At 40.5% G+C, this 25,658-nt stretch overlaps 1 protein-coding gene across 4 annotated transcripts in view; it reads left to right on the forward strand.

The window, feature by feature from the left end:
• Positions 1–25,658, forward strand: part of LOC137345341 (alpha-1,6-mannosylglycoprotein 6-beta-N-acetylglucosaminyltransferase A-like) — a 172,819-nt gene that overhangs the window by 39,855 nt on the left and 107,306 nt on the right. For all 4 annotated transcript variants that reach the window (XM_068008841.1, XM_068008842.1, XM_068008843.1 and 1 more), the window contains exons 4-8: positions 1,032–1,096; positions 5,767–5,856; positions 14,586–14,657; positions 16,433–16,594; positions 24,781–24,950. In XM_068008841.1, the coding sequence (XP_067864942.1) occupies positions 1,032–1,096; positions 5,767–5,856; positions 14,586–14,657; positions 16,433–16,594; positions 24,781–24,950 (559 nt within the window). The remainder of the gene's footprint in view (positions 1–1,031; positions 1,097–5,766; positions 5,857–14,585; positions 14,658–16,432; positions 16,595–24,780; positions 24,951–25,658) is intronic.

The raw sequence follows: 25,658 nt of genomic DNA on the forward strand, positions 1-25,658 counted from the left end.
CTTCTGTGCCAATGCAGATAACTTATACAACTACTTTTGTTCCAAACTCATTTGATTTAGAGTGTTGTTGAAGTCTTGGATTTATTCTACAATTATCCATTTATGGTATATCTGAAGTTCTATACATATAATTTTGATCTAATTTAATCTTTGCCAAGTCTCTGATTTATTCCTGCGTTAAGTGCAAATAAATAATTGCAATAATACAAAATTTTAGTTAAAACAAATGTTAATGCTTTGTGGGTAGCTAGTGTGTTTGTAAACAGACGAGTTATACGTACAAGGAAGGCCCCAGATTCAATCCGCAGTCTGCTGAGTTTGGCTGAGGGAAGCAATATAGGTGTTAAATTTTGCCTCTGTGCCCCTGAATTAGGGAAAATAAATATCAGCTAGGATTCTTGCTCCTGATTGCCATCCAGCAATCCTTCCTGGAAATGAGAGTGTCGGCTGAGGACAAACTCATGCTCGGCTATGATGCCCCAGCATTGAATAATTCCCTGCCAAAAATTACTATCAAGGCCAGTTGGGCAAGGTATCGAAGGGTGACTAGTGGCTGCAGAATCGTATCCCGGCGAAGAAACACCGCCTTCAGGAGAGGAGAGAGATTGGTGAGGAAAAAAATTTACATTTTAAGAAAGCAATTCTATGGCCCAACTTCGCACTTTGTATGTAACAATGTTTCACAGTATTCACATCAACTAGTTTTGAATCTAGTTTAATAAAGTATACTACTCAGGCTTCGATATTAAATAATAGGCTTTGCAGAGTAGATTCTGACTATCTTGATAGCATTTTCCTTTGTAAAGTGACTATATGTTTAGGTTTATGCTTTTTCTAACATGTGGGACACGTAGCTATCATTAGACAATAAAGATGGCATGTGTTACTAGAGCGATGTATGAATCCAGAAAACATTAGCAGAAGTAGAAAATAATAATTGCTGCAGAATGAAAACATTTTTGTAGTTCATCTAACTACTTCCTGCTTGACAATTTATGCCAGTAACTTAATCAAACTTATTATCATTACAGAACTTGCAGCCTTTTGTGGTTTAACATCAATAGATGGTTTTCCACATTGTGAAGAAAAAATAAAGGTGAGGAAATAAATGTTTTTTTTTGCTGAATCTGAGTGATTGGGATGATTTTTGAAAAAAGGCCTTAACCATTTTTTAAAGTGTTCCTTAATCTCGATGTCATCCATAAGACACAGAGTAATAGATGCAATTGTGTGTTGTGTTTTTTGCAATCCTGTGGAACTTTTTTTTGAAGTGGCATCAGTGTGCAGGTTAGTATTGCGTGCTCTGAAAAAAAAAAGACTTGTATCATATAGTTCCTTGCATGGTTGAATAGCCTGTCATACAGCCTAGGCTCAGATGTAAAGAATAGCCATTTGGGCAAAGCACTGGAGAGCATCCGGTGCCCATAAAACCATATTTTAACAAGAAATGAAAGAGAATGAAGAGAAAATTGGTGAGTATATGTACTTTAAAAAAAAAAGAATTTCTGAGGCTGTCATGGTATGGGGCATTTTTCATGTGTGCCTCCTGGTAGCCCACCAAAAACAAATGGCAGCAGCCTGGGGAGCAGGGCCCCCACCTTGTTAACCACATGTTTTGTAGCCTTGCAGAACCTAGGAGTGTTAAGAAAAAAATAAGTTTACATTTCAAAGATTCGAATCATTAAAGAAAAAAATTGGTTTGGCCATGCAGTCTTATGGAGTACATACAGAAAGCGTAACTAATTATGCTGCTGTAACCATTTTGCTCAAATAGACACGTAAAATAGCAATCTGCACTCAACCACATATATTAAAAGCATACTTAATGTAAAAAATGACTCATAGTGCTTCACAGATGGGGAGGGGGTCAGACCCAAACTGTAGTCAGATAGTAATTTGGGGAAGTGACTAAAGGTGCAGCCAAAGAGCTTGGATTTAAGTCAACTTTTGAAGATGGAATAAATATAACATAGTAGAGGGATTTCGGGGACAGAGGCCCTGACAAGTGGCTGGGAGTGATAAAATGCCAGGGTTGAGACTTCTACAAGCACAAATTAGGCCATTGTGGGGTTCCAGCAAAAGGCAGGCAGAGGCCTAACTAACATTCAAAAGTCATGGCCCAATGACATCATTGGTACCATCATTTAATCATAACAGTAAGTTTGAGGGAGGCCTGTGCTTTTTTAAATTTATTTTTAATTTGTTCATTCTTAAGATATGTACGTTGTTGGCATCCCTAACAGCCTTTAAGGAGGTGGTGGTGAGCCTCCTTCTTGAATCACTGCAGTTCTTGTGGTGAGTGCACGCCCACATTGCTGTTAGGGAGGGAGGGCCAGGAGTTTGACCAGTGACGGTGAAGGAACGTCAATATATGTCCATGTCAGAATGGTGTTTGACTTGGAGGTGGTGGTGTTCCTAAGCGCCTGCTGTCCTTATTCTTCTAATTGTTAGAAGTTGATGGTTTAGAAGGTGTTGTCAAAGATGCCTTGGTGAGTTGATGTAGGATGGGGTACCGATCAAGTGGGCTGCTTTGTCCCGGATGGTAACTAGCTTTTTAAATGTTGTTGGGCTGCATTCATCCAGGCAAGTGGAGATATTCTATCACACTTCTGACTTGTGCTTTGTAGGTGGTGGACAGGCTTTGGGGGGTCAGGAGGTGATTCACTCACCGCAGAATTCCTAGCCTCTGACCCTCTCTTGTGGCCACAATATTTATTTGGCTGGTCAGTTATGTTTTGGGTTAATAGTGACCCCAAGGATATTGATGGTGGGTGCTTCAGATTGGTAATGCCGATGAATGTCAAAAGGAATTGGTTCGGCTCTTTTGTTGGTCATTGCCTGGCACTTGTGTGACGCAAATGTTACATGCCACTTATCAGCCCACGCCTACATTTTGTCCAGGTCTTGCTACATGCGAGTATGAACTGCTTCATTATCTGAGGACTTGCAGATGCAGTCTGAACACTACAATAATCAATGAAAATCCCCACTTCTGAATTTATGATAGAAGGTCATTGATGAAGGAGCTGAAGATGCTTGGACCAAGGACACTGCCCCTGAAGAACTCCTGCAGTGATGTCCTGGGGCTGAGATGATTGGTTTCCAGCAATCACAACCATCTTCCTTTGTGCTAGGTATGACTCCAACCAGTGCAGAGTTTTCCCCCTAGTCCTAATTGACTTAAATTTTGCTAGGGCTCTTTTGTGCCACACTTGGCCAAATGCTGACTTAGTGTCAAGGGCTACTTCAATTCAGCTCCTTTGTCCATGGTTGGATCAAGACTATAATGAGGTCTGGAGCTGGGTACTCCTGGCAGAACCCAAGTTGAATATCAGTGAGCAGATTATTGGTGCATAAGTGCTGCTTGATAGCACTGTTGACAGCCCCTTCTGTCATTTTGCTGATAATTGAGAATAGGCTGATGGGGTGGTAATTCGCCGGATTGGAATTGTCCTGCTTTTTGTGGACAGGACTTACCTGTGGTATTCCCACCAGCAGCTCCAAGACGGGATGTACAAGCATACGAATTAAGAGCAGGAGTAGGCCATTCTGCCTCTCGAGCCTTCTCGGCCTTTTGATAAGATCATGGCTGATCAAAATTCCACCAGCTGCCATGGTGGGATTTGTCTGTTTCTCCAGGTCATTAGCCTGGACCTCCGAACTACTAGTCCAGTGACATTACCACTATGGCACTGTCTTTCCACTGCCACAGCTCCCCGGCTATGGCCTCCTGCCCACTTGCTTGTGCTCCCATCTGCCGGCCAGACTGTCAATTTGGCTGTCTGTCTGCCCAGTGGCTGTAAAGGTTTATCACATCCCAGGCCTTGCTGGGTTCTTCCCACACTAGCACACTCCCCAGCACCCTTCCCACCTTGCCGTTCATATAGGGGCCAGAATCTCAAGGAGGCAAGGTGGCTGAAGAGTCTGCCATTACACTTTGGTGACTTCTAATTTTCCTCTTGCTCCTGTTTTGGAACTTTGCAAGAGAGCATTGAAAAGCATGAAAGTCTCCGTGACAAGTGCAGTGAGATAGGGATGGATGGAAGCTGCTGATTGCTTGGATGTGCAGTTTGAAGTTCAGTTGAATATAGCAAGATTCAACAATCGGGTTTAACTTGAGCAAATACCGAGGAAGGAGGATGGAATTGGGAAGCTAAGATGTAGTGTTTCTGGCAAGCCTGAACAGGATGTCTTTCATCTTGCCAATGTCAAGCAGCTCAAAATTTTGATGATCCATGATTTGATATCTGGAAGACAAATCATGGAATCAAGGGTGGTGATGAAGAGATAAAGCTGGCTATTGTTGGTATACATATGAAAGCTGGCTCCATGCTTGCTGAAAATATTGCCAAGGGGCAACATATAGATTAGGAGTGGAAAGGGCCAAGGATGGAACTTTGGGGCATACCAAGGCTATAGTAGAGACATACAAATTGAAGTCATTGCAGATGTGCTAACAGTGTTAGTATTAATAGGAATATAACCTTGGAAAGGCAGTGCCACAGATGTGGGCCACAGAGAGGTGGTCGAACAGGATGGTGTTGTCAATCTTGTAAAAAGCCACAAAGAAATTAAGGACGGCAAAGAAAGAGAATGACCCACGGTAACAGCCACACAATGTCACTGGTGGCTTTGATCAAGTCAGTCATAATGCCTTGGGCCAAATTGTAGGGACTCGAACAAGAAAAGTTGGGCATGGATTTGGTGGCAACAACACATTCCAAATGTTTAGATAGCAAAGGGCAGTTGGTGATGGAGCAATAGTTGTCTAAGAAAAGTTTGAAATGGACTTTATTTAAGGGCCAAGTTTTAGGAACATAGGAAATACGAGCAGGAGTTGGTCATTCGGCCCCTCGATCTTTCTCTGCCATTCAACTGGATCATGGCCGATCTACCTCAACGCCATTTTCTCACACTATCCCCATATCCCTTGATATCTTTGATATCTAGAAATCTATCAATCTCTGCCTTGAAATACTCAATGTCTGAGCCTCCACTGCCCTCTGGGTAGAGAATTCCAAAGATTCACCACCCACTGTGTGAAGAAATTCCTCCACATCTCAGTCCTAAATGGCCTACCTCTTATTCTGAGACTGTGTACCCTGGTTCTAGACACCCCCGCCCTCCCGACCCACCCCCAGCCAGGGGAAACATTCTTCCTGCATCCACCCTGTCGAGCCCTTCAATTAGATCACCTCTCATTCTTCTAAACTCTAGAGAATATAGGCCCAGTCTCCTCAGTCTCTCCTCATAGGACAATCCCACCATCCCAGGGATCAGTCTGGTGAACCTTCGTTGCACTCCCTCTATGGCAAGTATATCCTTCCTTGGGTAAGGAGACCAAAACTGTACACATTGCTCCAGGTGCAGTCTCACCAAGGCTCTATACAATTGCAGCAAGACCTCTTTCTTCCTGTACTCAAATCCTCTTGTAATAAAGGCCAACATACCATTTGCCTTTCTAATTGCTTGCTGCACCTGCATGCTAGCTTTCGGTTAGCCTTTTGAAAGGAGCAGAAGGCATTGCCAAAATCCCTCTGAGTTGGTTTACCAAGGCTAGAGAAGACAAAGATATTGAGTGAAAAAGAGCTTTAAAGTGTATATTAGTAAGCAGTTACAATTTTATTTTATCATTTTTTGAATTTCTTTTTTTTTTCTTGCATTGCTCAAGATGTGCTTTTTTGATATTAGTAACCATGAATGTGTTAAATGTTCTTAATACTGAACTCAATGGTATAATTTTCTTCTCCCAATTTTTTGCTGTAGTGGATGGAACAGATGTGGAAGTCTGAAACTTGCTATGCAAACTATGGTGTCAATGGAACTGTGTGTTCATTCATTGCATATCTCAGTGAGGTATGTTACTTGTACTTTCGTACAGAAATTTCTTTTTTAAGATGTAGCCATCAAGTTCTGGGGTCACTGTTAGGGAACAGAGTATGTTTTGCACTAACCACTCAGTGCAGGGACAAGTTGGATACAGAACAAAGTTTGCTCTTTTGCAATTATGTGCCTTGCCGGCAATGTAACAATTGTGAATTTTTTTTCTACTTCCTACAATTATCTTTTAACCTTTGTTGGTAACTCTGTCAATTAGTATGATGTCATCACAGTCTCATAATGCAATCTAATTTAGAAAATGATTCAGAATGCTCATATCAATTTCACTTAAGATTATTATAGCCATCAGACAGTGGAAACTAGACTAAAAAGTCTGAGGTGAAACTTGGATTCAAGGGATGAATAGAAATACATATAACGATGTTATCATTCAGTTCCAATGATATTTTGTTCAGGGTTTGCAAAATTCTGGAAAGTGTTAATTGCTTTCAAATTATTCTATTGCTATATATACAATATATTATGTATTAGTAATGCCATGTGGTAACCATCTTTATTTTACAGTGCTTTATGGTATTTTTGAAAATTCAAAGCAATTGCATAGGGGTGTGCTAGTACTGATTTATAGTAATTATAGTTAAATCACATTTGTTATAGGATATAGTTTAATGCTTTTTCAATATTCTGGCATTACCAATAAGAACTGCAATGCATCAGTTAAATACCATTAAGTGGTAATAGAGCTACACTTCAAATGAGTTCTATCACAAATATTTTTAATGTTGTAATTTCAAATATTTATCACTACCAGTGGGGCTGTTCTTATTGTTCTCTCCATCCTTTGTCTCTTCCATTTCTTACTGGGACACAATTCCATAGTTCAGACTGTGCTCTGGGATCTCATACAAGTTATTATTATTCATGTCTGAGCCAAGGCAATGTTACTCAATGTTGGAGGGTATCACAACCAAATGTGATAATTTCCTTGCCTATTGTCCACATGTGCATTCTTGCAACAATCAGAAGTGAAAACCCTTTCCATTCATTTTCCTGTTCAGGGCCATTGAAGTAAATTTTAGCACCCCTATTGCCACTCCAGTTGAGTTCACATTTTCAAGAAGTAAACTTTTTCACAAAGTAACACAAAACGCTACCATACTATTCATGCTTATAATCTTTATTCTAATTCTTTACAAAAATAAAATGAAAAACATGGTATTAATCATCAATTTTATTTTGTGCTTATGGTACAGATTGAATTCTCACCATATTGGACACTGAATAACTTTTGAAATAAAACAGAAACTGCAGTAGTAAAGAGTTCAGGCAAATGATTTAACACAATCTGGGAAATTGCCAACCTACTTTTCATTTCAAAACATATTTCAATAATGAAATTCCACAACCCACCTTTGTTCATGCTCTAATCAAAGCAGTAGCAATGCTTATTTTTTACAAGCTGATACTGAGATGGAATCCATGGTTGCAAAGCTTGTTTTTTTTTAGACCCTAACTGAGACGGAAACTAGAACCGAAACAGAAACTGGAAAAACAACTTTAGGTTTCCAGGGAAACTGACACTGGTTAGTACCAGATAAAAAGAGACAGAGTCCTCCCAAGATCGGGCAGGAATGGAGCGTCTGCAAGCAGAAGAAAGTGAAGACTGAATCCAGTTGTTTCTGTTACTTAAAGTAGCCAACTAACCATATCCAGCCATACAGTGCACAGGTTGTAGCTGAAGGACTCCGATAAAGGGAAGAATGGTAAACCCATGTCATCATCTGATTCCTAGGATGAAAGGGTTGTCTTTTGAGGAAAAGTTGAGCAGGTTGGGCCTATACTCATTGGAGTTTAGAAGAATAAGAAGTGATTTTATTGCAACATATAAGATTCTTAGAGGTCTTGACAGGACAGATGTTGAGAGGATGTTTCCCCTCATGGGGGAATCTAGAATTAGGGGGCACTGTTTAAAAATAAGGGTCCCTCATTTAAGATGGAGATGAGGAAGAATTTCTTCTCTAACGGTCATTAATCTTTGGAATTCTCTTCCTTAGAGAGCAATGGAGGCTGTGTCATTGAATATATTCAAGGCTGAGTTGGACAGATTTTTGATCTACAAGGGAGTTGCGGGTTATGTGGGGTAGGCAGGAAAGTGGAGTTACAGCCAAAATCAGATGAGGGATGATCTTATTGGATGGCAGAGCAGGCTCGAGGTCCCGAATGGTCTACTCCTGCTCCTATTTCTTATGATTAAGAATGTCATGGGCAGAGCTGAGGAGGTTGTGGAGAAGTACATCTTGTGGTGAAGACCACACCTGTGGAGTTCAGATTGAGAAAGAACTGCTGTCAGAAGAAGAACAGCAGCTAAATCCTTGAAGAAAAGTCCATGCATGGAATAGTAGTAGAAAAATAACATTTAAGTCACTTTATCTGCATGCGCAGAGCATCCGCAATAAGATAGATAAGCTAGCGGCACAAAACAGAAACATGGTTACAAGGTGACCAAGGTTGGGAAATAAATATTCTAGGGTACGCAATATTTTGAAAAGACAGGCAGAATGGAAAAGGAAGAGGGGTAGCCCTGATAATAAAGGATGGCATAAGGACATTAGTGAGAAAGGATCTTGGCTCAGAAAATCAGAAAGTAGAATCAGTATGGGTGGAGATTAGGAATAGCAAGGGTCAGCAAACACTGGTGGGAGTAACTTGCAGGTCCCCTAACAGTAGTTGTACTGTTCAACAGAGCGTTAAACTGGAAATTATTGGAGCTTGTAACAAAAGCAATGTAATGTTTGTGGTGGACTTCAATCTTCATATAGACTGGACCAAATTGGCAAAGATGGTCTGAAAAATGAGTTTGTAGAATGTTTTCCTGACAATTTCTTCGAGCAATATGTTATGGAACCAACTAGGGATAAAGCTGTTTTAGATCTAGTATTGTGCAATGAGGCAGGGTTAATTAGTAATGTCATAGTAAAAGATACAATGGCAATAGCAATCATAATACAATTGAATGCCACATTAAGTTTGAAAACGGCAAACTCCATTCGCTAACAAGAATCTTAAAACTTAAACAAAGCCAATTATGTACTTATGAGGGGAGAGCTAGCTAAGGTTGATTGGTTAAATAGACTAAAAGGTATAGTGGTAAATAAACAGTGGGAAACTTTAAAGAAACAATTCAAAATGTTCAACAAAAATACATTGCACTGAAAAGCAAAAACTTAGTGAGAAAGATCCATCTGTGGTTTACTAAGAAGGTTAAGGATAGTATTAGATTAAAAGAAGAAGCTTATAGTGTTGCAAAGAATAATAAGTCTGAGGATTGGGAGTGTTTTAGAAACCAGCAAAGGTCCACCAAAATGTTGATAAAAATGGAAAAAGATTATGAGAGTAAACTAGCCAGGAATATCAAAACAGACTGTAAGAGCTTTTTACCAGTATATTAAAAAAAGAAGACAGTGGCTAAAGTAAACATTTGGTGCCTTAGAAGCAAAGACAGGAGAAATGATCATGGGGGATGAGGAAATGGCAGAGACATTGAACAGATATTTTGTGTCTATCTTCACAGTAGAAAACGCAAGTTACATATGATAAATAGAGCGTAACCTAGGGACTAATAAGTGTAAGGAAATTAAGGTAATTAATATCAGTGGAGAAAAGTACTAGAGAAACTCGAGGGATTAAAATCTGACAAATCCTCAGGACCTGATGACCTACATCCTAGGGTTCTAAAAGAGATAGCTGCAGAGATGGTGGATGCACTGGCTATGATTTTCAAAAGTTCTATAAATTCTGGAATGGTCCCAGCAGAGTGAAAGTTAGCAAATGTAACACCGCTTTTCAAGAAAAAAGGGAGAGAGAAAACAGGGAACTACAGGCCCGTTAGCCTGACATCAGTCATTGGGAATGTGCTGGAATTTATTATTAAGGAAATCTTAACTATGCACTTAGAAAAGCATAGTATGATTAGAACAAGTCAACATGGTTTTATGAAATGAAAATCCTGTTTGACAAATTTATTAGAACTTTTTTGAGGATATAAATAGTAGAGTAGATAAAGGGGAACCAGTAGGTGTAGTATATTTCGATTTCCAAAAGGCATTCAATAAGTTGCCGTGAAAAAGATTAATACACAAGATAAGGGTTCATGGAGTTGGGAGCGATATATGGATGGAGGATTGGTTAACGGACAGGAAGCAGAGAGTAGAGATAAATGGGATATTTTCAAGTCGGCAAGCTGTGGCTAGTTAGGTGCTGCAAGGATCAGTGTTGGGACCTCAGCTATTTACACTCCATTTTAATGACTTGGATGAAGAGACAGAGAGTAATGTATCTAAATTTGCTGATGATACAAAGCTCGGTGGAAAGGTAAGCTGTGAGGAGGACATAGAGAGGCTGCAAAGAGATACAGACAGGTTAAGTGAGTGGACATCAAGATGGCAAATGGAGTATAATGTAGGGTAGTGTGAAGTTGTTCACTTTGCTCTTAAATATAGAAAATCAGAATATTTTTTAAAAGGTGTAAAACTGGTAAGTGTTTATGTTCGGAGAGACTTGGGGGTACTCTTAAAAGGAACGCACAAAGTTAACATGCTGGTGGAGCTGGCAATTTGGAAGGCAAATGGCATGTTCGCCTTTACTACAAGTGGATTGGAGAACAGGAATAAAGAAGTCTTACTAAAATTGTACAGGGCTTTGGTGAGACCGCACCTAGAATACTGTGAGCAGTTTTGGTCTCCACATTTAAGAAAGGATATACTTGCACTGGAGGCGTGAAGATTTATTAACTTGGTCCCTGGGATGAGGGGATTGTCCTATGATGAGAGGCTGAGTAAATTGGGCCTTTATTCTCTGGAGTTTAGAAGAATGAGAGGCGATCTAATTGAGACATACAAGATTCTGAAAGGCCTTGATCGGGTAGAAGCTGAGAGATTGTTTTCACTGGTTGGGGAATCTAGAACGCGGGAACACAGTCTCAGGATAAGGAGCAATCATTCAGGAGATGGGGAGAAATTACTACACTCAAAGGGTTGTGGTTCTTTGGAATTCTCTCCCCTATAGGGTTGTGTATGCTCCATTGCTGAATATATTTAAGGCTGGGTTATGGGGAGCGGGCAGGAAAGTGGAATTGAAGCCCAAGATCAGCCATGATCGTATTGAATGGCGGAGCAGGCTCTGTGGGCCATATGGTCTGCTTCTCCTATTTCTTGTGTTCTTAACCCACAAAAGCAGTAGTTACAAGCCCCAGTTTGGAAGCCTTCAGGGAAGTTGGAGAGACAGAAAGATTTATAAAAAATAAGATTTGGTTCGACTGAGAAAGATGACAAAAGTAAAGACACAGACACACTTCAGGTTAGTAAAAGAGAAAGAAAACCAGAAGGAAAGGTTTGGTTCGAGGGGATCGACATGCTATTTCTGTCATAAGAAAGGACATGTGAGGGCTGAGTGTTGCAAGTGGGAAAAACAAGCCTATTGCATGTGTACAGTCAAAGGATGTTTCCACAGGAGATACTGTCCTAGTGGGTGACATATACGTCAAGTTGGTAGTTTCTCCCATGTTCACTCATAGTGAATCCGATTGCAGAAAACTCTAGAAGTTTTCTGTTGGAGGCTGAAGTATCACCACAGTCGTCTGGTGAAGCAGGCAAATCGATTATCATCCTTAGAGATACAGGGGTGGCATAGTCACATTCTGGTAAATCTCCTCTGTACCCTTTCAAGGATCCTCACATCTTTCCTGAAGGGTGGTTACCAGAAATGGATGCAATACTCTAGTTGGGGCCGAACTAGAGCTTTATAAAGTTTGAGCATAACTGCCCTGCTTTGGACTCAATGCCTCTATTTATGAAGCCTAAGAGCCCATATGCTTTGCTAACCACTCTCTCAATATGTCCTGCCACCTTCAAAGATCGATACACACGCACCCCTAGGTCCCTCTGTTCCTGCGAACTCTTTAGAACTGCGCCGTTAAGTCTATAGTGCCTTGTCCTATGCCTTCTGCCAAAATGTATCACTTCACACTTGTCTGTATTCAATTCCATCAGCCACTTGTCTGCCCATTCTCTTAGCTTATCTATGTCCTGTTGCAGGTGGCTTATATCATCCTTACTGTTTGCCACTCCTCCAAGTTTAGTATCATTGGCAAATTTTGAAATTCTACTGTTTTCCAAGATCCAAGTCATTTATATATAGCAAAAAAGGCAGTGGTCCTAGCACTGACCCTTGGGGAACACCACTGTCTACCATCCTCCAGTCTGAAAAACATCCACTTACCATGACTCACTGTTTTATGTCCTTATGCCAATTTTTTTTATCCAATTTGACACTGACCCTCCTATTCCATGAAACCTTAGTTTTGTGTCCATGTTTGCTGATTACACAAAGCTAGATGGGACAGTAAGCTGTGAGGAGAGAACAAAGAGGCTGCAAAGAGATATAGACCGGTTAAGAGAATGGGCAAAAGGATAAAGATGGAGTATAATGTGCAGAAATTTGAAATTATCCACTTTGTAGAAAGAATAAAAAACTACTTTTTAAAAGGTGAAAGACTAGTAAATGTTGGTACTTGGAGGGATTTGAGGGTCCTTGTATATGAATCACAGCAATTTAACATACAGGGACAGCAAGCAATTAGGAAAACAAATGGTATGTTATCCTTTATTGGAATGGGATTGGAGTATAAGAGCAAGAATGCCTTACTGCAATTACTGTACAGTTTTGGTCTGCTTACCTAAAAAAGGATATACATGCCATAGATGAGGTGGAACAATGATTCACCGGATTGATTACTGAGATGGGAGGGTTGTCCTATGTGGAGAGATTGAGTTGAATGGGTCTATATTCTCCAGAGTTCAGAAGAATGAGAGGTGATCTGATTGAATTGTATAAAATTCTTGGAGGACCTGACAGGGTGGATGCGAAGAGGCATTTTTCCCTGGCTGGAGAGTCTAGAACTAGGCAGCATAGTCTCAGGATAAGGGGCCATTTAGGACTGAGATGAGAATTTTTTTCCCTCAGAGGGTTGTGAATTTTTGGAATTCTCTACCCCATCAGCCTATGGGTCCTCTGTAGATGAGTGTATTCAAGACTGAGATCGATTATATTTTTGGACACTAAGGGAATCAAGAGATATGGAGATAGGGAGAGGAAGTGGAATTGAGGTAGAAGTTCAGCCATGATCTTATTTAATGGCGGAGCAGACTCAAGGGGCCGTATAGCATAACTCCTGCTCCCATTCTATATGTTCGTATGTGACTAAAATGTAGAGCGGAGTTTTATTATATGTATGACTTGTAAATTATTTTATTAATTTCCCTTGCCAATGTAATTTATACATATGGCAAATCTTTAAATATTATGAAAACATTAACTCCTTTAAGTAAATTAAAGCAATATTTAAAAAAAAATTGCAGTTGTATTATTTCAGGGTAAATGATGCTCAATTAAATGTGCTGTAATGTTTTTGAAACGTGGTTAGGAAAGTTTGAAATTCGCAAATTGCTAGCTACTCTGTACACTATCGCACTGCCAAATGAATGTAAAGTGATCAATTTAATATATTCTATCGAAACATCATAAGCTTGGATAAAAATGAAATATAAAATTTAAACATAATGTAAACATTTGTTCAGCAGCCACACAAGTTCACTGAGCTCTCGGTTCATTCTTCCAGAATGCACATTGGAGAAAGCCAGTAACTGCCTCCAGGCTGCCCCTAAGAGAGTTGAACAATTTAATAAGCAAAACTATTCTTTACAGAAAACATTGAAAATTTCTTTCTGCTGAGAGATTCAGCCTCTATTACTGCAGGAATTTACAATGCTGTGTACTCTATTAGCTGAAAATTCAGTTACCTATGAACACAAAGTAACATTGGAGTAGTTGCTTCCCAGCGATTTATCTCAAAAAGGAACCGAACAAATGATTGGGTGAATGACTAAAATGGAATAAAATTTCAGTAATGTTAAGTAAATTGAGCTTTTCTTCCTGATGAACTTGTTACAGTGCTAGTGTGTGCCTTTGGGCACAGGACCAGAACAATTGGAGTGGGCCATTCCTTTTTATAAAAATAATATATGTGAAAGGGAAGCCCAGGATGAGCTGTGGATAAATGCTGTATAATGGTGTCTTCATGAGTAATTATAGATGTATCTATCTTTACTTTTTTTTTTGCTGATCATAATCAAGAAATCACTGAATATTTCAAATATGGATAGAATAGAGGAGACTTACAAAGACTGGGCAATGTTCAGCGGTAATCGAATAGAATGCAAAGTGTGCAAAGGTGAAGTAACAGAATGGCATTGCTGAAACTGTAAACTGGAAGAATGAACAGCAAATCTAAAGTTCTAGATCCAGGTTTAAACAGTAGTTGAAAACTGGGCTTTGGAAACTGCAAAATCTGGGATTTGTGCAGTTCCCCACAAATTGGAAATGAGCAAGAAATCGCCATTTGGGAAAGCAACTGGTGAGTTCACCTGTACAATTTAAAGAAGTACTGTGTAAAAGCCAGGCACTGCCGCTGCGAAAGAGAATATTGAAGGGACAATCAATCACCCCTTTCTTGTATATCCCCTAGCAACTAGTTTCAGAGTAAGAGGGTTAGCAGCAGGTTTTCATCCAAGTTAGGAAAAAATTAAAATTTCTCTTTCTTTAAAAAAAAGGTGTGAAAATGTTGCTGTATGTTATATTGTTCCATTTTAATGTTGTGTACTAATTGTTTAATTTTTTTAATTCTTCAGGTTGAGAATTTCTGTCCCATGCTTCCAGTAAGAATAAACCAGATTGCGGATGATGATGCCTTAAAACCCAAGGTGAGAGAGATAAATCATTCATGTATTTTTAACTGTTTTTAGAAACATACCATCAGTAGCAATAGTTTTTCCATATTCTAGTTCAAGAATATTTTGATAAATTCACATTGTATAATCCACATAGATTTTTTCTGCTTTCTATCAGTCATTCTATAAATAAAGTAAATATATCTTGTATACATGCTTGGCAGCGATTTGTATGAAATTTATGTTATTGGATTCTGCATTAGGGTGATAAAAGTACTGGCACTTGTCAAACAGAAATTCATTTCTTGAATGATTTTGAATTTTTGCACCTATTCTCGGCATGATTGAAGTAAACCCTAATAGCCATTGACTAATTCAGAATAAAGTTATAAACAACTGAGCCCTGATTTTGCAATCCCAACAAAATCTGTTCCTGGAAATTGCTGGCTGCCTAGACCAATCTAGACCACAGTGCACTGTTATACCTGAGCAGTGGAGTATTGTTCTGACATTCAAAAAGGAGTGAATCATCTGACAGTCATAGTTGGCAAATGCTCAATAATGTCTTATGGGATATTGTTGATCTAAGGAGTACATTAAGAATAGTCAGCATGGATTTGGAAACAGGTGATTTCTGATGAATCTGCTGGATTTCTGTGAGGAAGTAACTAATTCAGTGGATGAGCTATCCAGTGGATATTATTTACTTGGGTTTTCAGAAGACATCTGAAAAAGTTTCTCATGGCAAATTAGTTAGCTTAATTTAAAATGACCTAGGCAATAGAAACAATAAAGTGACAAATGAAAATAAATTCTGGGGGCAGTGACCAGTACAGTTCTGCAGAGTCTCCATTTTGGGTGTCCCAGCTGTCCACACGATACATCAGTGACATGGAGGAGAGCACCAACAGTAACACAACATCTACCGATGCCACCAAGCTATGTGGCCAGTATGAAGAATCTGGACCAACTAAGTAGAGTGGACAAAGGAAGGTATTTACTTTTTAACATGGATAAGCGTAAAGTTATGCAGATTGGAATATGACAAGAGGAGAAATTTTCTTTAAACGTATAACAAGGGGAAAGGAACAGTAGCTAGTTTCATCAACAGGCATACTAATAAGTCACTGAATATAGGGTGAAACTCAGTGTCACAGAAAAAATTGAAAGGAACACAGGATCAGTGAGGTTTCTGAATCAGAACATTGAACTGCAGTCCTTGTCCTGGAGCTCGAAGCTAAAATGCAAGAGATTAGTTTTTGCAGTTACCGACAAAGAAAGGTAATGACAAAAAGTAAATCAGCTCATGAGGGAATATGATACATGGTTTATTATTTATTCCAATTTTTCAAGGAAAGAAAGTATTAAATGAAGTAGAAGTTTGCTTTGAATGTTGCTTTATACATTCACTTGTCTGTAAAATAATTAATAATTTGAATACGGACTCATCTCATTTAGCGTTTCAATTCCCCTTTGGAAAGACTGGCGAAATGCACATGCAAGGACATGATATTCAGTTCAAATCACAAAGTATGCCCATCGTTAAACCTCTCGGTTACCCTATCGTATAGTTAGATTTGGACAATATCCCGAATGTAAGATACTCAGACTGCTTATAGGAGTGATCAGTACCATTCAACCTGAGAAACAATGCAGAACTGACATTTACAACAGGAAGCATTCAGGGTTATAGTTGCAATGTTGCTGCAGAAAAGAAAATTACAGTACTTGATTATTATTATTCTTCTGCCATTGCTGCATTATTTTCTGTATTGTTGGTTCAGGATCATTACTATTATTCTTGTTAGGCCAACGTTGTGACCAGCCTGGATGGTTTGCTAGAAATGCTGGCTGCACGTGAAGAACTCATATGGATAAAACAAAGAATAGAAAGGATGAAAGACAACTGGATAGCAGATATGAAAGCATTGGCAAAGAAACAGAATTTAGAAAATCGACCAAAGAAAAAGGTATAAAATTATTAGCACGTTTCCTTAAAATTTTGTTTTGAAAAAAATATATTTGCAAGCCAATTAAGACATGATAGTTTGGTTATAATACAATTGCACTTACAATAAATTGTCAATTACATAATTTACACCTAAAATTCATTTTTAAAAAATATTGTAAACAACATTTTTCAGAAGCATTTTGTGAAATCGCTATACAGTTTTGTTGCATGGTATTACAGGAGAAAACATTGAAATATTAGGTTGTTTGGAACATAGGAATGTACAAGAACAGCAACTTGCATTTATATAATACAAGTAGACGTAGAATAACATCCCAAGGTGCTTTACAAAAATGGATGCTGAACCAAATAAGGAGATAGTAGGAGAAGTGAAAACCTTGATCAAAGAGGTAGGTTTAAATTAAATAAAGGAGAAGTTCTGGGGTTCTTGGAGAGAATTCGAGAGTGTGGGGTCTATGCAGCTGACAGCATGGCTGCCAATGGTAGGGAAAAATGAAGGAGATGCAAGAGGAGTGGAGAGTTTGGGAGGGAGATTGTAGCATTAGAGGAGGTTACAGAGATGGGGGGACAAACAGGGATGTGGAGTGCTTAAATACAAGGATGAAAATTTTAAATTTTAGTTGGTGTGGGACCAAAAGCCATTGCAGGTCAGCGAGACCAGGTATGTTGTGGGATGATTATGACAAGGATGCCTCCATCCTCTCTCCTCTGTGCTGTCCATAGAGATCCTGGAAGCAAGCTCAGATAACCATGAAGTAGATGTTGGAGGAGACAAAGCAAAATATCATATTTTAATGACATCCTGTTTTCTATGTGGCTGGTAGGAGGCAAGCTCCTGTGGGTCCCCAGGATAGGTTGCCGCTTTGGAGGATTTGCTGCATTCCCTAAAGTAGTGTTTCCACTGGGATACAGCACAATGCTGTTCTATGCAAACCCTATCCCTATTGTGACAATATTTAATCTTTTATATGATTAAACTATATAACAATGGAGAACAATTTACATGTGGAGTTATCAAGTCCAGAGAATTATTGGCTCACATTTCCATAATGTTGACTAAATCGTGAAAACAATTGACTGTCTTAATTAATTGACTTTATTTGTGATGTATGTTATTCACAAGTTTTTATCTTTCTGTATACACAGGATGACTAGACTTTACTGCTAAATTGCAGAATGACAGTAACCACAGGTTGATGGGCTTTCTGAATATTTCCCAACTAAATATTGGCAAGACAGAAGTCGTTATCTTTAGTCCCCACCACAAACTCCGTTCCCTACCCACTGACTCCATCCTTCTCCCTGGCAAGCTGAACGCAACCTTGATGTCATATTTGACCCCAGGATGCCATCACTAAGACCGCCTATTTCCACCTCTGTGACATCACTCAAATCCTCCCTTGCCTCGGCTCATCTGCTGCTGAAATGCTCATCTATGCCTTTGTTACCTCTAGACTTGACTTCTAACACAGTCCTGGATGGCCTACCACATTCTACCGTCCTACACTTGAGGTTGCTCAAAACGCGACTACCTGTGTCCTAATTCACGCCAAGTCTTGTTCACCCATCGCCCCTGTGCTCACTGACCTGCACTAGCTCCTGGTTAAGCAATGCCTCAATTTTAAAATTCGCATCCTTGTTTTCAAATCCCTCCATTACCTCACTTTTGAGCATTCCTGATTTTAGTTGCTCTTGCATTGGCAACTTACCTTCAGCTGTCAAGGCACTAAGCTCTGAAATTCCCTTCCGAAACCCCTCTATCTGTCTTTCCTCCTTTAAGATGCTCCTTAGAATGTACAGTTTACTTCACATCCCATGCAAGTACAGCAACTTCACGCCATTCAATACATTTCAATTTATACAGCGAGATGCCGTTTTCGCAAAGCTAACAGTGAAGTGGAGTGGCCAAACTCGGAGTGCAACTTTTGGATTTCAGCATTTAACCACGCATTAATTACAATTTTGGCAGCAAATTGTTTTTGAATGCAGAATTTACCAAAGTTCCTTCGTTCATGAAATAAATGTGATTGAGATTATTGAAGGTGAAGCAACACTGTCCTCTTCATTGTAACGTTCCAAAAAATGTTCAAATTTTAGATGGTGAAATCGCTACATTTTGTGTGGGGTTTTTTGCTGTAAATTTGCAGATTTGTGTCAACCTTTTTAAAAAGCCCTCAAATATAAAGCTGAAAATGAGACTGCACATTCAGGCATAAAAACATGCATAATTTAGGTTTATACTTTCATTGAAATTGTGAGATAAAGTGTAAAATAGTGAAACTCATGGAAAACATTGAGTTGACACACCCACTTTTACATCACTCATAATGGGCTTTTTGTGATAATATGTTGCTCTTTATTTCCCCAATTGTACCTCCTTTTTTTCCTACATATCTTATGTAATTGAACAGACATGTAACTTCCTGTCATGTTGCTACTGAAGTGGCTAGTGAGAGGCTGACATAAACATTCCAGTGATAGCTATCCCTGATCTTTCTTCACTGCCAGAGTGTCTCCATAAAGGGGCATCTAGCTTACCCCCTCCCCATAGAAATACAACTATGAGCAATAACACACACAGTAGTGGAGGGTTGAAGTGAATAAGTATTTCACTGTTAGTGGACAATTAAGGGAACTTCACTCCAATTAAACAAAAACAGAATCTGTAGAAAATTTAATGCACTAATTTCAGCAGAATGTAACATTCTTTAAGTTGCTAAGATTTGCATATGTGTGGCTACTTGTAATGGGTGTTAACAAACCTGTCATAGGATGCTGCTATATATATATGTATAGTGCAGAAGAAGGATACTCATTTATCAAGAATTGGGAGGACTTACGCAAAACAAAAGGATGTAATTGAAATTGATGAAAAGCACCACCTTCAAGATTAAATTTATACTGCATGGACTGCTATGATCTGACAGATCATTCTGCCAATTATAGTGGGAGCTTTACAAACCTTGGGACACATTACCTAAGGAAAGTTTGGCATATGAACATGGGTGGTGGCATATATCGAGCTTTTTTTCACATAGGAGTTAAGCTAACGTGGATTTGGAAGAACCAGAATATATCCTTTTAGGTACTTACAGTTGCTGTCACCAATCAGTTGATACTGCAATATGGTGGGACATGGCTCTTGAATAAACAGAACAGCTATAAGGTTAGGGAGAAAAAGTACTACTCTACACCTCAAATTCTCTGTGGAGCAAATCTGAACTGATCACTCCACTCTGATTCCTGCTTGAATGCATTCACAGTGAACAACTGGTTTCTTGTAGTTCCACAAAATGTGACTGGTCATTTAGTTCAGTTAGTTAATGGGTGCACAGAAACTGGATATTTAAGCAAAAAGGAATTTCAGAAAGAACATTGATTGCTATTATGCTAAGTTTCTTCCTGGGAAATGATTAAGCTACGTATTTTGATATCGAGCTCTTGAGGCTGATTTGAAGTTAAGTAAATTTCAATTCACAGACATTTCTGATATATGAGCATAGTACTTGTTCATATGATACATAGCAGGGAATTTTCCCAGGCAAGGGGAAGCGGGTTTACATGTGTACAGGAGTTAAATCCCCTAAAACTGATTAGCTTGGCTTTGTTTGTAGCAATGTTGTATCTGAATCATAGGACTGGATTTTGCACTGGAGGCGGGGCTCCCGGCGCTGGGCCGAAAAGGCGGGGGGAACCCAATTTCTGCATTTTTTTCAGCCCCCCGGAACGATCCTCTGGTCTTTTGGGCTGAAAGTTTAAGGAGGAGGTTTCCCTGTCTCGTTAAAGACTTAATAGGGACGGGAATCCCACCCCCTAGAGCTTTTTTATTCATTCCTGGGATGTGGGCGTTGCTGGCCAGGCCAGCATTTATTGCCCATCCCTTGAGAAGGTGGTGGTGAACTGCTTTCTTGAACCGCTGCAGTCCATGTGAGGTAGGTACGTCCACAGTGTCAAGAGGAAGGGAGTTCCAGGATTTTGACCCAGTGACAGTGAAGGAACGGTGATATAGTTCCACGTCAGGATGGTGTGTGGCTTGGAGGGGAACTTGCAGGTGGTGGTGTTCCCGTACATCTGCTGCCCTTGTCCTTCTAGTTGGTAGAGGTCGCGGGTTTGGAAGGTGCTGTCTGAGCAGCCTTGGTAAGATGCAGTGCATCTTGTAGACGGTACACACTGCTGCCACTGTGCGTCAGTGGTGGAGGGAGTGAATGTTTGTGAATGGGGTGCCAATCAAGCGGGCTGCTTTCTCCTGAATGGTTTCGAGCTTCTTAAGTGTTTTTGGAGCTGCACCCATCCAGGCAAGTGGAGAGTATTCCATCACACTCCTGAATTGTGCCTTGTAGATGGTGGACAGGCTTTGGGGAGTCAGAAGGTGAATTACTCGCCTCAGGATTCCTAGCCTCTGACCTTCTCTTGCAGCCACGGTGTTTATATGGCTATTCCAGTTCAGTTTCTGGTCAATGATAACCCCCAGGATGTTGATAGTGGGGGATTCAGCGATTGTAATGCCGTTGAATGTCAAGGGGAGATGGTTAGATTCTTTCTTATTGGAGATGGTCATTGCCTGGCACTTGTGTGGTGCGAATGTTACTTGCCACTTATCAGCCAAGTCTGGATATTGTCCAGGTCTTGCTACATTTCTACACGGACTGCTTCAGTATCTGAGGAGTCACGAATGGTGCTGAAAATTGTGCAACTATCAGCGAACATCCTCACTTCTCACCTTATGATTGAAGGAAGGTCATTAATGAAGCAGCTGAAGATGGTTGGTCTTAGGATTTTACCAACAATCACAACCAGCTTTCTTTGTGCTAGGTACAACTCCAACAGCAGAGAGTTTTCCCCCTGATTCCCATTGACTCCAGTTTTGCTGGGGTTCCTTGATGTCATACTCAGTCAAATGCTACCTTGATGTCAAAGGCAGTCACTCTCACCTCACCTGTTGAGTTCAGCTCTTTGTCCATGTTGAAACCAAGGATGTAATGAGGTCTGGAGCTGAGTGGCCCTGGCAGAACCCAAACTGAGCGTCAGTGAGCAGGTTATTGCTGAGCAAGTGCCACTTGATAGTACTGTCAACGACACCTTCCGTCACTTTACTGACGATCAAGAGTAGACTGATGGGACAGTAACTGGCTGGTTGGATTTGTCCTGCTTTTTGTGTACAGGACAGACCTGGGCAATTTTCCACCTTGCCGGGTAGATGCCAGTGTTGTAGCTGTACTGGAAGACTATTTTTTAATCTCAGGGCCGGCAGCTCAGCAGTATCGGCAGGATCATTGGGAGTATGGCCACTGCCGGTACTCCAAAAGCCTCGGACCCAGGCCCAGCACTAATACCCCAGAGAAGAGGTAGGTGAGTCAGGTGCCGGCGCCAGTCCGGGTGGCCCCAGTGAGGGGGGGGGTGGGTGTTCAGTCCAAGGGGAATGGGGTCCCGGAGGTAAACTAGTTCATGGTGGGGGTCCTCCGTGGGTTGCAAATGGCCCACGGAGAAGGCATCTCCCCCCCCCCCCCCCCCCCCAAAGCCCGCATGGAGGCTGTCTTGTTTTCCAAGACGTTCTCCCCGCAGGCCTCAATAGCCATTTGAGTGGGAAGGCCGCCGTCGGCCTATCCCGCCCCGGGAGAATCGGAAACGGGAATCCCGGCATCGGTTTCGGATTCTCCAGCACCCACCACCCCCACCATGAAAGCTGCCTTCTGGAGGAGAATAAGATCCATCCCATAGGGTTGTAGGTTCAAGCTCTCTTCCAAAAGTTCTGCATAATTTAGGCTGCATTGTCAGGTTCTGATCTTGAGATGAAATGTCAAATTAAGGCAAAAGCAAAATACTGTGGATGATAGAAATCTGAAATAAAAACAAACAATGCTGGAAATACTCAGCTGGACAGGCAGCATCTGTGGAGAGAGAAGCAGAGTTAATGGGTGGGATTTTTACAGGCAAGGATTGAAGGTGAGCGGAGAGCACCCTTACATCTGTTGCTAAGTAATTAAGGTACTTAAAAGGCCAATTAAAAACTGTTTTAACCCTCAATTCTGGATTTCCCAGACAGGGTACCTACTTCCTGACCTGTCAGTAACTCACCGGGTGGGGGGGGTGGGTGGCGAGTGCACAGTGGGAAGGCTTTGATCAGTGAAACTGAAGAGCTCCAGCCCTGGCCATTGAGGGGCTGTTGTTCAAAGCTCTACTTTTCTTTCAGCGAGTACTATCACTAATTGACAGGTCATTGCCAACTTCTTGGAAGACACTTCACCTGCACTTCTCTGCTGCCAGCCTTCACCACAGCATGGGAGCAGCTTATGCAGTTGCACCTTGCGCCTCTAATGAAGGACAAGAACAGAAGCCATACCACTGCCAACAACACAAGCTGCAGCAGCTGCCTTCTCCTCAGCCACATGCCCCTCCACAGGGCAGAGGGGATTGACACCAAGATCCAGCTGGAGGAGGTGAGACCCCCAACACAGGGTCTACAAGCAGAGGATCAACTCTCCTGTCATGTCTGAGCACTACTTTCTCAGAAGGCTCAGGATCCCGTGGCAGGGCGCTCATGATATCTGCAATCTTTTGGAATAAGACCTACTTCCCAGTGGAGCAGCTGGGCACTCATTGCCATATGCCTGTCGCTGACTCTTCCCTTCCACCACCAGCCCCCCCACCCGCCAACATGCCTCTGCCTCTTGTAAAGTTGTGTGCTCTGTTCTACAAGGAGAGAAAGTGGAGAGGTGTGAGTGTTCATAAAGGGAAGAACATCATTTGTGGAGGGTGACTGTGAGGCATGGGTGCAAGAGGACAATAGGATGAGGGTGAGAGAGAGTGTTGGCTGCTCAGATGGGGATGTGAGGTGCCTGCAGAGAGAGGACTGAGTGGAGCTGTTAAGTATGTTGTCCTGAGCAGTGCTGTGTAAAAGAATGCTGGGAAAGTCAGAGTATGGGGCTTGCTACCTGAAAGTGTTATGCCACTCACCTTTCCAGGTCTCCATTCCTGTGGTTGCTGCAGCCTCAAAAATCCAAGTGCCAGTGAGCCCTTCTAACCCGTGCTGTGGTCCCTTTAACTGGAAATCTTTCCTTTGACAGAATGGATGTGCCATCCCCACCCACCCTCCCTAATTGGTTGCAGAAGCCAGACGCAGGATGCTAATGCTGTGTCCGGGAAAGAGCCTCGACTAAGCTCAACTATTAATAAATCGGGTTCCTGACCCGCAAATGGTCCCACCATTCCGGCAGGGACTATGCACACAAAGTTCCATCCATGGACTCTGCTTTCAATTTACATTGAAGCAGAGGTCACAATGAACTGAGAAAAGTAAATGTTTTTCTTTTCGCTACTAAATGTTTCTCCTCTCCTGTCCTCTCCTTATATATAAAAAAAGCTCTACCTTTTGCTGGGATATAGTTTCACAGATGCTGGCAGCCTTCTAATAACTCACCCAAGTGCTCATCCTTCATGAGCTAAACCGTGAGTGTCAGCAGGCTATTCAACCATAGGGTGCTTTAAGGTCTATCTCAATCTTGTCCTCATCTGCTATCTACACAAATGCAAATCTATGCACATTTTACAGCAGAATTCACAATGGGGGTAATCAGGAGCAAGAACAATGAGTGAATATTCCCTTCGCTTCAAACAGGGGCCTTCCTGTCTATACAGCTCGGTACCACATCGTATGGTGCATTTACAGTCATTAGGAATACTCATTTGAAATTAGGTACAAGCCAAATTCACCAACATATCTAATGCAATTTCATAAGTTACATTATAAATCAAGACCAATTGGCTTTACATTGGATTATTTATTTTCAAATGGATTATTCTTTTCAGTTCAGATTTATTTCAAATTCAATCACACGATACATTTATAGATTCTTTCTGCTTTTCCAACGTTTCAATTCTTTGCTGCTCTTGATTGCATTGTGTGTGGTTAAAATTTATCAGTCAATTATGTTCATTATTACTTTATTTCTACCGTAATTAGACATTTTCTTGCACTGGAGTTTGCAGAAGTGTCTAAATTTAGACTGGGATTGACTCGAGTGTAAAAGAAATGTGAATTCAATACAGATTTCATAGAAGCAAAATCTAATTGCACCTTTTAACTTTGAATCAGAGCCTCAACAGCTTCCTTAATAATCCTTTATTTTTTTTAAACTCATTTATTTTGTGAAAAGACCGACTAATCATTTTCTTTTTATTTCTTAGATTTTACTTCATTTAGGTCTTTTAACAAAGGAATCAGGATTTAAGATAGCCGAGAACGTCTTTAAAGGAGGCCCGCTTGGGGAATTGGTGCAGTGGAGTGACTTGATAGCCTCTGTATATTTACTAGGTCACAACTTGATACTTTCTACATCAGTAACTGATCTGAAAGGGTAAGTATGTTGAACAAACTACACATGTCTCTTAAATATCTGGCAAGAAGTAACATCAAGAGCTGAATAAAACAATTGTCTATTTGCTGGCTTATTTCAAATGAGTACAGTTTCTACTTAAAGTGATAATATAAATAGCAATATAATGAATGCTAAAAGTGAAAATTAAAATAGAATCTGTTTTTCTTTGTATAAATACAAAAATAAATGTGAACATAAATATGGAATACAATAAAAGTTACACAATGTTAGATAATTACTCAATGTTTACTGATGGAATATAGACTATGTTTAAATGACAAATGTATAGCATGCATACTGGTATTTTCTGTTCTGTGTTGGATGTATAATGTTATATGCAGCATTAAGAAACAGATGAGTGCAGTGGACACTCCATAAGGCTATGTGTGTTGACAACATCTCAGCTGTAGTACTGAAGACTTATGTCCCAGAGCCAACCACTTCCATAGCCAACCTATTCCAGTACAACTATGACACTGGCTTCTTCCCAACTGTGGAAGATTGCTCAGGTATGTCCTTTCCTCAAAAAAGAATCAGTATAACCTGGCCAATTACCACCCTATTGGTCTCCTCTCAGCCATCATTAAAGTGATGGAAGGTGTCATGAATAGTTCCATCAAGCAATACCTACTCATCAATAACCTACTCACTGATGCTCAGTTTGGGTTCTGTCAAAACTATTCCGCT

Source organism: Heterodontus francisci, chromosome 2 (genome assembly GCF_036365525.1).
Source record: "Heterodontus francisci isolate sHetFra1 chromosome 2, sHetFra1.hap1, whole genome shotgun sequence".
Taxonomy (NCBI): Eukaryota; Metazoa; Chordata; class Chondrichthyes; order Heterodontiformes; family Heterodontidae; genus Heterodontus; species Heterodontus francisci.